Source organism: Mus musculus, chromosome 11, assembly GCF_000001635.26.
Source record: "Mus musculus strain C57BL/6J chromosome 11, GRCm38.p6 C57BL/6J".
Lineage (NCBI taxonomy): Eukaryota > Metazoa > Chordata > Mammalia > Rodentia > Muridae > Mus > Mus musculus.
The window spans coordinates 61,822,909-61,837,277 of NC_000077.6; the positions used below are offsets into that span (position 1 = coordinate 61,822,909).

At 38.4% G+C, this 14,369-nt stretch overlaps 1 protein-coding gene across 4 annotated transcripts in view; it reads right to left on the reverse strand.

The window, feature by feature from the left end:
* Ulk2 (unc-51 like kinase 2) overlaps window positions 1-14,369 on the reverse strand; it is a 79,737-nt gene that overhangs the window by 47,311 nt on the left and 18,057 nt on the right. For all 4 annotated transcript variants that reach the window (NM_013881.4, XM_030246066.1, XM_006533508.4 and 1 more), the window contains exons 6-12: window positions 11,872-12,045; window positions 10,505-10,578; window positions 7,682-7,783; window positions 6,484-6,542; window positions 4,694-4,776; window positions 2,934-2,981; window positions 1,731-1,819 (exon numbers count right to left, since the gene is read on the reverse strand). In NM_013881.4, coding sequence (NP_038909.3) covers window positions 1,731-1,819; window positions 2,934-2,981; window positions 4,694-4,776; window positions 6,484-6,542; window positions 7,682-7,783; window positions 10,505-10,578; window positions 11,872-12,045 — 629 coding nt within the window. The remainder of the gene's footprint in view (window positions 1-1,730; window positions 1,820-2,933; window positions 2,982-4,693; window positions 4,777-6,483; window positions 6,543-7,681; window positions 7,784-10,504; window positions 10,579-11,871; window positions 12,046-14,369) is intronic.

Genomic DNA, 14,369 nt, shown 5'->3' on the forward strand with positions numbered 1-14,369 from the left:
TGTTGTGAAAAGCTATACAGGGTGACAACACAAACTGTTAAAAAGCTCCATTAAAACGGCAACTGAACGAGAGAGAGAGAGAGAGAGAGAGAGAGAGAGAGAGAGAGAGAGAGAGAGAGAGAGAGTCTCTTAGATGTCCCATTCCAGGAGGGTCTTCTAGGGAACATTTTCCCAGGTTCAGCTAGTAGGACACTCAGAGGCCACTCCAGCTTTGGTCTAAGGGGACAACTATACTGGAGTTGGCATTGCCCACACGGTGCTGGTTTTTCAGGCATGCACATAAAGAGTGAATAGGATAAGGAGGTTTGTGGAAAGGTTTAAGAAGCTGCTGAGGCCCAGGCAATACATAGGTCAGCTTCCCTCCGTGGAGGTTAGTGGCTGTGAATGAAGCCTTTAAGGTAAAGTTCTAATGATAACATCTGAGACTAAGCCCAGATGACACCACCATGAACCCTAGATGAAGAGATGGAAGTATAGGTAGGGTCTGACATTTGTCTGGAAAGTTCCAGCCTCACTTTGGCCCCCATTTCCTCCATATTTATGTTCCTTTCTGAAAGGGACCATTATAGGTTGGAAGCACCAAACTTTTTTTTTTTTCCATTTCACAGGGGCTCACCTGAGTCTTAAAAACTTTTGACTTTAGGATAGTGTTTGAACATTAAGACAACAGGGACTTTTAAATTGGGTGGAGTACATTTTGCATTAAGAGATAACCATAAGCCTATGATAGAATGTTATGGTTTGAATGTAAAATGTCCCCCACTGGCTAATGTTTCAACATCTGGGAGGTTGTGGAACCTTTTGGAGACGTGGCCTAGCTGACATTGTAGGTCATAGGGGTAGCCTTATAGGCTATAGCTTGTCACAAGGCTGTCTCTGCTTCCTGAACTGTAAGCAAATTCTTTCTTGCTGCCACAGTCTTAGACAATTCTTGCCATCATATCTTTCCATCAGGATGAACTGTACCCCCCTTAAACTGTGAGCAAAAATAAACTCTTCCTTCTTTACACTTCTTCCAGGCATCTTTTTTTTTTAATTAGGTATTTTCCTCATTTACATTTCTAATGCTATCCCAAAAGTCCCCTATACCCTCCCCCCACTCCCCTACCCACCCACTCCCACTTCTTGGCCCTGGCGTTCCCCTGTACTGAGGCATATAAACTTCACAGTGAAGCCAGTAACACTCAGCTCCAAGGCTATTCCCCCACTCCTCAAACCTTATGGAATCTGAACCTTTACAGTGTACAGTAATTAATTAGTCACCATTTATCCACCCCTAGATTCTTTGTTTTCGTGGATCACTAAATTCCCACATGGCACAAGAAGGTGGTAGTAATAATCTCTGTTTAAAAAAAAAGGGTCGGGGCTGGAGAGATGGCTCAGCGGTTAAGAGCATTGACTGTTCTTCCAGAGGACCTGAGTTCAGTTCCCAGCAACCACATGGTGGCTCACAACCATCTTTAATAGGATCTGATGCCCTGTTCTGGTGTGTCTGAAGGCAGCAACTGTACTCACATACATAAAATCAATAAATAAATCTTAAAAAAAAAAAGAGGGGGTCCTAGAGAAACTTGCCGAAATTACACAGCTAAGAGAGCAAAAAGCCAAAGTCAGGACAATTTGACCCAACTCTGATGCCCTTTCCCCTAGACCTCAGCTGCATAGTAAACACACCCACTAGAACAACAAAAGCCCTAACTCTAAAATCATTTTAATAAAACCCGACTTACTGGTGGAGAAGCAAAGCGACAAGATGGTGAGCTGCTGCAGGAGCTTCCAGGGACAGGGCCAGAATACACAGGCACTGGGACTGGGCAAGCTAGGGAAGAAAAACAGTAAAAGAACTGTCTCTCTATAGTGGGTTGTAAGATCTGTCTAACAGTACAAGCCGTCAAAACACCAACCTAGTTTTAACCAAAAAAAATTGCATTTATCTATTCATTAATGCTTCCATAGATAGAACAAAAAAAATGCAACAAAATATTTAAGAAAGAAAAAAAGAGCTGGATGGCGGCGCACACCTTCAATCCCGGCACTCAAGATAGCAGAGGCAGGCAGACCTCTGAGTTTGAGGCCATCCTGGTCTACAGAGCAAGTTCCAAAACAGCCTGGACTACAAGGAGAAACCCTGTTGGGGATGGGGGAGGAAAAAAGAAAAATGACTCGGAAGATTGCTCAGCAGGTAAAGGTGCAGCCAAACCTGACCACCTGAGTGCAACCCCTGGACCCATATGGTAAAAGAGTGAACCAAGCTGTGCTTTAACTTCCACATGTGTGCATATGCACGGACACACACACACACACACACAAAGTAAAATGCAAGAGCAGTTAAGAGGGTTAAGTATGGTCCCCAGGGCCCACATCAACTGCCCCATAACCACCTGTCACTCCAGTTCCAAGGGATCCAACCCTTTCCTTTGGATTCCCTGGGCACCTGCATTCCTATCCACACACAGACGCAAAGACATACTTAAAAATTACAAAGATAAATACTTTTAAATTTTAACTTAAAAAATTAAAAGTTAACCAGAAATGCAATAGTTGGGCTGGAGTGATGACTTTGTAAGCAAAGGTGCTTGCCACCACACCTGACATTCTGAGTTCCATCACCAGGACTCATATGGCAGAAGGAAAGAATTGACTCTTACAAGTTGTCCTCTGTATGTGTACACACACACACTAACACACACTCTCACACAGCATAAAAATGACTTAAAATTTTTTAAATAAAAATGCAGCAGCTAGTAGACATTTTTCAATTTGGGTATAGAAAGAAGTACTGCTGCTGTACCAATACAATCATAGGTACGTAGGGAATATTTACGGAATTTCTGAGAAACACATTAAAATTAATTTTGTGTTTCAAAATCTTATTTTTTATCTTTTAGCTTGCATACTCTCTGTAAGTAAAATATGTAAAAATGTGAACTTACATTTTTTAACTGGAACTTGCTCAAGGAAAGGATGGCTGAAAAATGCTTCTGTAATAGAACATGAGAACACAACCTTTAAAAAAGAAATTTTAAGGCTGGAGAAATGTCTTAGCCATTAAAGGCTAAGACTCACAAGTAAAAGATATCGACTACTAGGTAAATTAACCAATGAGGTCACAAAAGAGGCAAAGAGAAATACATCAGAGCAAAAAAACAGATATAAAAGAGCAACTTCAGTCCATATGAACATCAGAAATGGTAAATATATGTTAATATTAACTCTATATATTTTTCTTCTTTCAACCCTTCTAAAAAAGATATGAGTACATAACACAATAGTTAATACACTGCTTTGTGTTTAAATAACCTAGATGTACTCTGTGACAATTTTAGCACATTCAGAAGATGAAATGGAATTACAACAGAAATTTTTTATATTTGGTGAAATTCAACTACCATCTATACAAAGTAAATGTAATAAGAAACCCATTATAATCCCAAAGCAACCATTAAGAAAATAACTAATACATTTTAAGAATTCAAGTAGTAATTAGAAAATGCCATGATTAATAAATATCACCCACTGGCTAACATCTCCTCGATTTATCCTTAGCTTAGCTCTCTCCTGACGTTAGCGTTCTCTGACATCTATCTGCATTAGCTATCTCATCAATATTGTAAATGTAACATGTCTAATTCCAGCTCCTCTTCTGGTCCCCACAGTTCTCTCTATCCATAGTTTTCCTATTGCTGTAACTGACAGGTCACCCTTCCAGCTGCTCAGGTCAAAACCCATGGAGTCTACTTTAGTCTGTTTCTTAACAAACTATTAGTGAACACTGAAATCCCTACCTCTAGAAAGGTCCAAGATCTCCACTACTTCATTCTTTACTTCTATTACCCCAACTTAAGCTACATTCTACTCTCAAGTGAATCAACAGCCAGCTTTTGACTTTCCTAGCATATTGTCTGTTCTAAAGAAATAGCCAGACCAGTACTTTCTAAAAGCATCAGAGCCTTCTAATGACTTCCACCACACTCTGTCTTCTAATGACTTCCACCACACTCTGTCTTCTAATGACTTCCACCACACTCTGTCTTCGAGTGGCCTCCTCACTGGATCTCAAGCTTCCATTCGTGCTCCCAGCTCAAAGCTTCCCCATAGATTTTTCCCTCTGCCTAAAATCCCTGCCCCCAGCCACACCACATGCTTCAGGTTTATCTATTCTTTGTTCGTGTGACAGTGGACTACCTTATTTAAATTTTAGTTCCCTACTCCATATTGTGTCCTATTTTTGCACAGTCCCTGGCACTTTCTAACACAACACACAATTACAGTTTTAAATCATTCAGTGTCTCTCTCTCCTCCTCTGGACTGTCATTTGAGAGCACAGATTCTCCTTACTATTCTATCCCACATTCCTGCTCATAATAAGCACTTGATGAACATTTATTAAAATAATGAAAGAAAAAGAGACAAACAAGCTGGGTGATGGTGGCCACACACCTTTAATCCCAGCACTCCTAAGGCTGAAGCAGGTGGATCTCTATGAGTTCAAGGCCAGCTTGGTCTACAGAGGGGGTTCCAGGAACAGTCAGGGCTACACAGGGAAATACTGTCCCACAAAACAAAATTTAACAAAAACAAAAACAAACAAAAAGACAAACAAAAGCAAAATGGATAAATCAAAAGCAATCTATATAAACTTTTCAGCAAATATAAAATTAGAAGATACACAAAGCTTGACATTATTACTTACCAAAGTCCATTCTATCCTTTTGATTTCTCTGAAGCAAACCCAAAAGGAGATTAGCCAAGTAAGGTGATGTTTCTCTGGGAATACTGAAGTAAAAGACAATGTAAGTAATGAGTTTATATGTATTTAACAACATTACTTTTGCCTTCATTCTGATAAATAAAAAATGTTATATACACTTTCACAAATATTCCATCTATAACAACAAGACCTGATAAAGCTTCATGCCTTCGAGTGATAACTACCAGCACAGCACCCTGCACATGTTGAACACTGTTGTTTACACATGTTCATTTGCTACAAGATAGAGCCTGAAGTTTAACACAGCTTGTATTAACAGCTGGTATAAAATTCTCTCAAGAAAAAACCTCCTCCAGTCCTGTCTAGAAATGAGCAAAGCTTAATTATAAATGCAATTGACATGGAATAATTTTAAAAGCCAGTATTAAAATAGGAAAACAACTGAAAAATGAGGAACAATAATATACATGCCATGAACTACTAACTAGTAAAAGATATTAGGACAAATAAAAGTGAGCCAACCTCATTAATAAATAGAAAAATATAAAATAAAAAGTTAATTGGGCCAGGCAGTGTAGGCGCACGCCTTTAATCCCAGCACTTGGGAGGCAGAGGCAGGCGGATTTCTGAGTTTGAGGCCAGCCTGGTCTACAGAGTGAGTTCCAGGACAGCCAGGGCTACACAGAGCAACCCTGTCTCGAAAAACCAAAAAAAAAAAAGGTTAATTGGTCTTCTTTCCTTTATGAGGAAAGGTATTCTCGTCACACTTTAGCATCAAACAGGAAAAAGAAAGTACACCTGTCTGTCAGTCCAACAATTATATTTTCAACAAAATTCTTAAAAAAAAAAGTAAGTGTGGTATGATCACATATGTCACTAAAGCTGTCTGTAGTAGGCAAAAAAAAAGGAACAAAAGAATTTAAATAAAATAGAACATCTAGTTTTATAAGACTTTATGTAGCTACCAAAAAGGATAAACACACTGTATAACATTTAAAATATAGAATTTTTTAAAAAGCCAGGCATGGAAATACATGTCTATAATTTTGGCATTCAGGAGGCTGAATTGAGGTCACTCTGAAAGCCTGAGCTACCCAGCAAGAGCCAATCTAAAAAGAAGAAGAAGAGGAAAGAAAAGAAAAGAAAGAAAATACTACTCAAAATGTAATTTATCTTAAACTGTACGTATACACACACACTTTCTCTCTCAAGCATGTATAATGAACTCCCACAAAGAACATTTTTGGAAAAATACACAATAACTCTTATTGTTGCTACACAATGTCCACAGTCAAGGTAGGAATTAACTTTCTGTTTTATGAACCTGCGTCTGTTTGCCTCCACAAGTTATACATACATACATACATATATGCATATATGCATAAATATATACATATGAATATTCTGTGATGCCTTCTCTTAAATTTACATTTTAAAAATAAATAACATATGATACAGTACTATCTAGGTATTTATGGTGTGTTAGCACCTTTCTAATTCCCTATTACAACATTTCTATAAATTAAAACTCATTAAGAGAAATGCACAAAACATGGCATTCAAATAAAAAAAAAATCCACTACATTCACAAATAGTAAACCCAGACCAGACAGGAATGATGGCTATACTCCTGTAATTTCACTTAAAGGTAAAGTAGGAGGATTGTGGGCTTGAGTCTAAATAGGCTACAGAGTAAGACTCTTATCTAAATAAACATAAATAAAAAATTAAAGTAAAACCTAGTGTAATTTAAGTAAAATTTAATTACATACCTAGGCATTAAGCTCCTGTTTTTTTCATAAAACATCCTTAGGTCCTGAGGACTATTAGCCTATTTAAGAAAAAGAAAAGTTAACTTTCCATACAGAGAGGAGCAAAACTTCCAAATCATGATTAACATTCGTGTTCCTACTACAGAATATACATGGATGCTGACGCTGAGTGCCATGGACAAATGGATTGCTGGGCATAAGACTTATAAAACCTCTGAGATAGGGGGTGGGTGGATATGGGGGACTTTTGGTATAGCATTGGAAATGTAAATGAGTTAAATACCTAATAAAAAATGGAAAAAAAAAAAACCTCTGAGATAGTGTGCAAATTCTGAGTATCTTTGTACAATATAACTTTTCTGACACTAGGCACTCAAAGGAGCCTAAAGCAGAAAAGCTGCTATTCTGGAGGTTACGTTACCTGGCCTACCCAATAAGTCCATCATTATTGTGTATAATGTAGGTGTGCTTTACCTTATGACCTTCAAGGGACTAAAGGAAGAAAACAAGTCTATTGCCAGTATTGTCCCTCCACAACAGCAGCACTGTTACAGGAAGAGGAGCTGGGATCAGTGAATCTGTCTCTACATACAAACCACACTGGGAATGCAAAGAAACTAGCTTGACTGCATTACTGATTTCTTTTTGTGCCGTGCTGGGCAAATAATTTCACTCTATTATAATTTTCAGGTTAAAAAATTAATAAAACTATAAATTATTGCTTGACAATATAAACTTGAGATACTGGCATATCCTCTGAAGGCCAGCCTCTTAATAGGAAAAGATGAGGAAGACAGACACAGAATTTCAATATTCCCCCTCTTACCCACAGAGTGCCAGGAATGGAGAGTTGGAGACAAGGTTTCTGTGCCCCTAACTCATCTGGATTCCACAACCCCCAAACCAAGCAGGAAGAGCTTTGGTTACCATTCATCATAAACTGCTAGCCCTGACTCTACTCCACTATCCTGGAAAACATCCAACAGACTTCATGCCAGTCTTACTATAAAGGGCAAGCACAAAGAAAGGAAGAGCAAACACCTTGGCTTCCCACAGCTTTAACTCTAACAATGTCAAGTAAGTGGCAGAGAAGCCTAAAACCTACTGCTTCCAAAGTATTCCTTATTTTATAAATCAAAGGCAACTGCAAAATTTGAAGATGCTAGAACCAAGGACATTAAAAAAAAAGTCAGGCTACCTGAAAAGGTGGTTTTCCAACTAGGCATTGATAGATCACTGTTCCTATGCTCCATAAATCTGCCTTAGCATCATAATGTTGAGACATAATAACCTCGGGAGCCTGTTCACAAAAATCCAAGAGACATGAACTATGTTAGTTACAGCCTTAATGTGCATACATTGATTCACTGTTAATGATCTGATCATATTAAATAAAAATGTTAACATACTGTGATATTACCCTTATAGAACGATACTCCCTCCCCACCCCGTCTCTTTTTACTCCCTCCCTCCTCCTGTCTCTCTCTCTCTCTCTCTCTCTCTCTCTCTCTCTGTCTTGCTCTCCTAGTATAAATCTCTCAGTTGAACCTTTTTACCCTCTTCATGGTTCAGGTCACTGAACCCAAGGCCTGCATCATTGAGCTACCTTTCCAGATAGTCAACCTTTTTTTAATAATCAGTTAAAATACTTTGATCAAGGTTAAGTTAGTTTTTTTTTTTCTTTTTCTTTTTTGAGACATAGTCTTGCTATACATAGTACAGACTGGCCTTAACTTCTGATCCTCCTGCCTCCACTTCCTAAATGCTGGGATTATAGGCATAGGTCACCAAGCCCGGATCTTGACCTAATCTCATACTTAGCAAGTTTTAGACTTCTATTAAAGTGTTGTTTATTTTATATAAGCAATAAAATTGTGATTTAAAAAGTAAATGTCATTTAAAAAAAAAACACGGGGCTGGCGAGATGGCTCAGTGGTTAAGAGTGCTGACTGCTCTTCTGAAGGTCCCGAGTTCAAATCCCAGCAACCACATGGTGGCTCACAACCATCCGTAACGAAATCTGATGCCCTCTTCTGGAGTATTTGAGGACTGCTACAGTGTACTTACATATAATAAATAAATAAATAAATAAATAAATAAATAAATAAATAAATAAATAAATAAATAAATCTTTTAAAAAAAACCCACATGATTTTTCATTACTAGTTCTCTTTACCTCAGAGCAGATTCTAAATGTTTTGACTTTATGAGACTGAGTTTGCTAATCAGTCTAGGCTGACTTGGAATTCACAAAGATCCTATCACAACCTCTTGCATTCTGAGATTACAGACATCTGCCAATACTCAAAGTTAATTTTACATTAGAGGGTACAAACGTAAAACTGAAATAGGAATTTTGTTTTGTTTTGAGACAGGGTCTCACTGTGTCACTGTGTAGCCTGGGCTGAACTGGAACTTACTACATAAATCATGCTGGCTTCTTTCTCCTGATAGTCATATTTATTTATTTCATATAATTCTGCAGCTCCATAATTATTTCCAAGCTTAATACTTCACATTAGTTCCTAAGATTCATAACATACTATACATTATCAAAGGTTAAATAGCTAAGATTATTTTTCAGCATTAAGTGCAGAGTTAAAAAATAACTTCTACAATATAAGAAACTTGTTAGATAGACATCATGTATAAGATATAAGTCTATCTTATGAAAAAAGAGAGCCGGGTGTGGTGGCACACGCCTTTAATCCCAGTACTTGGGAGGCAGAGGCAGGCGGATTTCTGAGTTCAAGGACAGCCTGGTCTACAGAGTGAGTTCCAGGACAGCCAGGGCTACACAGAGAAACCCTGTCTTGAAAAACCAAAAAAAAAAAAAAAAAAAAAAAAAAAAAGGAAAAAGAAAAAAAGAAAAAAGAGGTAACCCAAAAGGCATGTGTAAGTATTCTTTTTTGTTGCTGTTGTTTTGCTTTTTGAGTCAGGGTCTGTCTGTGTAGCCCTGGCTGTCCTGGAAATACTTAGCAGACCAGGCTGTCCTCAAACTCAGAGATCTGACTCTTGACTCCCAAGTGCTGAGATTAAAGGCATGAGCCACCACCAGCCAGCTTCTATAGGAATTCTTAATTACTGCACATTTAAGTATACTTTGACAGTATTACTTGAAATTTTATTTCCAGTTGACTCTGAGGGTGTTGTGGTCTCACTGAGAAAGGCTCACATATGCCCAGATGATGGCGCTATTTGGGGAGATTATGACCTTTCACAGTGTGCAGCACTGCTTGAGGAAGTATGTCACTGGAGGTGGGTTCTGAGGGATAACAGCTTCACCCCACTTCCTGTTCTCTCTTCTCTTCTTCCTCCCTGCTAACTTCTTGGTATCCTGTTTATGGACATAATGTGACTGATCAGCCAGCTCCCTGCTCTGGCTGCCATTGCCATGCTTGTGTTGCCATTATAGACTCCCCTCTGGAACCATAAGCCAAAATAAACTCTTCCTTCTATAAGCTGCTTTTGGTTCTGGTATTTTATCACAACAACAACAAAATCAACAACATTACCAATACACAGAGATCTCTAAAATAGTTAATCTTTAAAAATAAAAAATAAAAACAGGGCCAGGCATGGTGGCACACACTTAGAGGGCAGAGATAGGATGAATCTCTGGGAGTTTGAGATCAGTCTAGTCTACAAAGTGGGTTCTAGGTCATTCAAGCCCCAATTTAGAAATAAATAAGTATAAACAAACAAAATAGGGGGCTGGAGAGATAGATCAGCAGTTAAGAGTGCTGGCTCCTCCTCCAAAGTACTCAGGTTCAATTCCCAGTATCCACATGGCTTACATCTGAAGCTCTAGTTCTAGGGGATCTGATACCCTCTGTATTGGCAAAAATCTCATCCACATAAAACAATAAAATTTAAAAAGATTCAAGACCCAAAACCAAACATGAAACAACTTTTAAGTGTAACAAACAAGATTTCTGTGTGATCTCATTATTGTTAACATAATTAACAACAGCACTATAAGTCACTGTTCAGATCAGACACTCAAGTTCTTCTCACTCACCATGTACATTGGGGATCCACACAGTGTCGCTGCCATTGTGTTACTATGTAGGTACCGTGCGAAACCAAAATCAGCTGTTTCACAAAGTTAAAAAAAAAGAATAAATGACAGTTTGTTCAACACTTTACATATATTACATATACTAAGTAATTCTGTAAGACATAGAAGGCACAAAAGAACTGTGAAAATAAAGTGTCTATTGAAAAACTCTGTCTACCAAAAGAAAACAAGTAGATATCTCAATTTAAAGAAGTTAAAAATAGTAGCAACACTAGCAAGCGTTTGCTAAAAGGACCCTGATATAGCTGTCTCTTGTGAGACTATGCCGGGGCCTAGCAAACACATAAGTGGATGCTCACAGTCAGCTATTGGATGGATCACAGGGCCCCCAATGGAGGAACTAGAGAAAGTACCCAAGGAGCTAAAGAGATCTGCAACCCTACAGGTGCAACAACATTATGAACTAACCAGTACCCCGGAGCTCTTGACTCTAGCTGTATATGTATCAGAAGATGGCCTAGTTGGCCATCACTGGAAAGAGAGGCCCATTGGACTTGCAAACTTTATATGCCCCAGTACAGGGGAACGCCAGGGCCAAAAAGTGGGAATGGGTGGGTAGGGGAGTGGGGGGGAAGGCATGGGGGACTTTTGGGCTAGCATTGGAAATGTAATTGAGGAAAATACCTAATTAAAAAAATAGTAGCAACAGTCAATTATGTAAGTCTACTGGCTTTTAACCAAGGATCCTCAATCTTTGCAAATGGAAATGCTACTTATATTAAATTATTAATTAACATAGCTCTCATTAAGCATCAATACCACATTTAGAATTTGAATTCTCTTTACTAATAGCTTCACACACTGCCAGAGCACTAAAAGCATCAGCAGGGGCTGAGTAAGATCCTTTGGACATCTGTGTCAGAATCAGAACTGTAGAGTCACGATCATGCTGCATCAGTTCCCCTATCCAGGGAAGCAGGCTTTGCATTTGACCCTTAATAGACTTAATAAAGAGTCACATATCTAAACAGATCTCAATGAATCCCGTAACAATTTCAAAATGGCATTAATAAAACCCATTAGTCTAACAAGTCTGAACTAAAATGAGGTAAAATTACTGTCTCAAAAATGTCCTTTCCGGGGCTGGAGAGATAGCTCAGCAGTTAAGAGTACCAACTGCTCTTCCGGAGGTCCTGAGTTCAAATCCCAGCAAACATATGGTGGCTCACAACCATACGTAATGAGATCTGATGCCCTCTTTTGGAGTGTCTAGATTCAGCCACAGTGTACTTACATATAATAAACAAACAAACAAACAAATCTTTTTTTTTAATGTCCTTTCCATGAAGCAAGACATGGTTATTTACCTATTTTAATACGAATACCACTGACATTCGACTTCCTTCGATTGGCATAAGACAACAGGATATTCTGTGGTTTGAGATCCCTGTGGATTATCCCTTTGCTGTGCAGGATTCGCATGGCTGCCGCAATCTGATGGAGAAACACTCTGATAGTATCTTCACTCAGAGTTCCTTTAGCTGGTAGAAAAGGAATCACATGAATAATTAAACAGACAAAAATCAAATACCTTTTCATTCCATTAAGATAATTGAGCTGTTAAAGAGGGTACAAAATAAAAACCTGGGATTCACATGTATTTCTTTTGTAAATTTAACAAGCAAAATCTAAAATGACAATAAATTTCTAAAAAAAAACCCAAACTGATCTGTTAAAGAAAACTGATTTGTGCTTTTATTGTTGGTATCTTTTCCTTTTTTCTTTCATATTTTTACTAGTCAAGGTTCCTACAGTACAGCTCTGAACAACAAAAGAGGTGCTCAACAAATGGAAATGCCCTTTACAGACCAAAAAATAAGTTTTGTTTGACATTGGTCATACCTAGGAAAAAATGTTCAAGTTTCATACCAAGCAGCTCATGAACACACGACAGACAAGTGAAATCCTTGTGTGGAACCTATAGCCATCTACTCTAGGGGTTTCTACGTAGTAGTGTCACTTTCCCCTTAACTCTCATGGCCACAGTACCCCTGCCCCACATAGACTCTCTCAGAAGGGAAGACGTCTTTAAGAAGTCGTGCTTCGGGCTGGTGAGATGGCTCAGTGGGTAAGAGCACCCGACTGCTCTTCTGAAGGTCCAGAGTTCAAATCCCAGCAACCACATGGTGGCTCACAACCATCTGTAAACGAGATCTGACTCCCTCTTCTGAAGTGTCTGAAGACAGCTACAATGTACTTTCATATAATAAATAAATAAATTAAAAAAAAAAAAAAAAAAAAAAAGAAGTCGTGCTTCCACTCTTGTAATCATTATCCAGTGACTATCACAGAACATGGAGAGGCTACAGGCTAATAGCATGGTGTGGCAGTAGGGTGAGTAAAATCCCAGCCTCTGCCCCATGTGTGACTTTGGAAGAAGACTCTTCTGTAGAAATCCGAGGAGACTGACTTTATAAAGTAGCTGTGATAACACAAAACAATATGCCTCACAGTGGAAATGTCAAAAGACCTACCATACAATGTATAAACAAATTTACTTAGGTATGTAAATGTAAATTTTCTATAGTAATAAATCTGTCACAATTCAATCTATTGACTCTGAATAAAAGATTTAAATCCTTCATGATGGGTTGGAGACATGGCTTGCAGTTAAGAGTGCTTCCAGTACCAAGTTTAGTTCCCAGCACCCATATCATGTGACTAAAAGCTACCTCTACAGTCCCAAGGAGTTTGGTGCTCTCTTCTGGCCCCCATTAGCAGCTGCATATGCCATACATTCACATAAACATATTAAACCTTTAAATCCTTTATGAGCATATTTCTGTCCATGTAATTCTTAAAATGCATTCTAGAACTTTTTCATGTATAACAAGAAAGGTAAAATAACATTAACATTTGAAACAAGTTAAATACAATTTTTTTTGTTTGTTTGTTTTTTGTTTTTTTGAGGCAGGGTTTCTCTGTATAGCCCTGGCTGTCCTAGAACTCACTTTGTAGACCAGACTGGCCTTGAACTCAGAAATCTGCCTGCCTCTGCCTCCCGAGTGCTGGGATTCAAGGCGTGCGCCACCACGCTCAGCTTACAATTGTTTTAAAATCATTTTTAAAAAAGATTTAATTTATTTTATGTATGTGAGTATACAGTTGATGCCTTCAGACACACCAGAAGAGGGCATCAGATCCCATTACAGATGGTTGTGAGCCACCATGTGGTTGCTGGGAATTAAACTCAGGACCTTCAGAAGAACAGTCAGTGCTCTTAACCGCTGAGCCATCTCTCCAGTCCTTAAAATCATTTTCATATCATGTCAAATGACATTTCATGGCTTGAAACCACTTTAATAACTTGCTGGCATGATATTCTTAAGGACAAGACATGATGCCACACCTTTAATCCTAGCACTCAGGAGGAAAAAGCACATGGATCTCTGAGTGAGTTCCAGGACAGCCAGGGCTACACAGAGAAACCCTGCCTCAAACAAACAAAGACAAAGCAGAGAAACAAAAACAAAACAAGACAATTATGTCCTTAAGATTGAATAAAGTCAACCCCATGGCTTGAAGAGTACGAAATGTTTTTCCTATGAGGGTTGTTCTTATTCTCTCCTCTGGGGTTTTTTCTGATAAACACTTTTTTTTTTTTTTTTTTTTTTTGAGGCAGGTTTTCTCTACACAGCCCTGGATGACCTGGTATTCATTATGTAAGACCACTCTATCCCAGTCCACTTGCCTTTGTCTCCCAGTGCTGGAATAACCATAACAGACTGTAAAAAAAAAAAATTTCCAAGTACTCTAAAGTGAAATCTCCTATATCATGAACACTAAAGAATTTCAAGTAGAACCT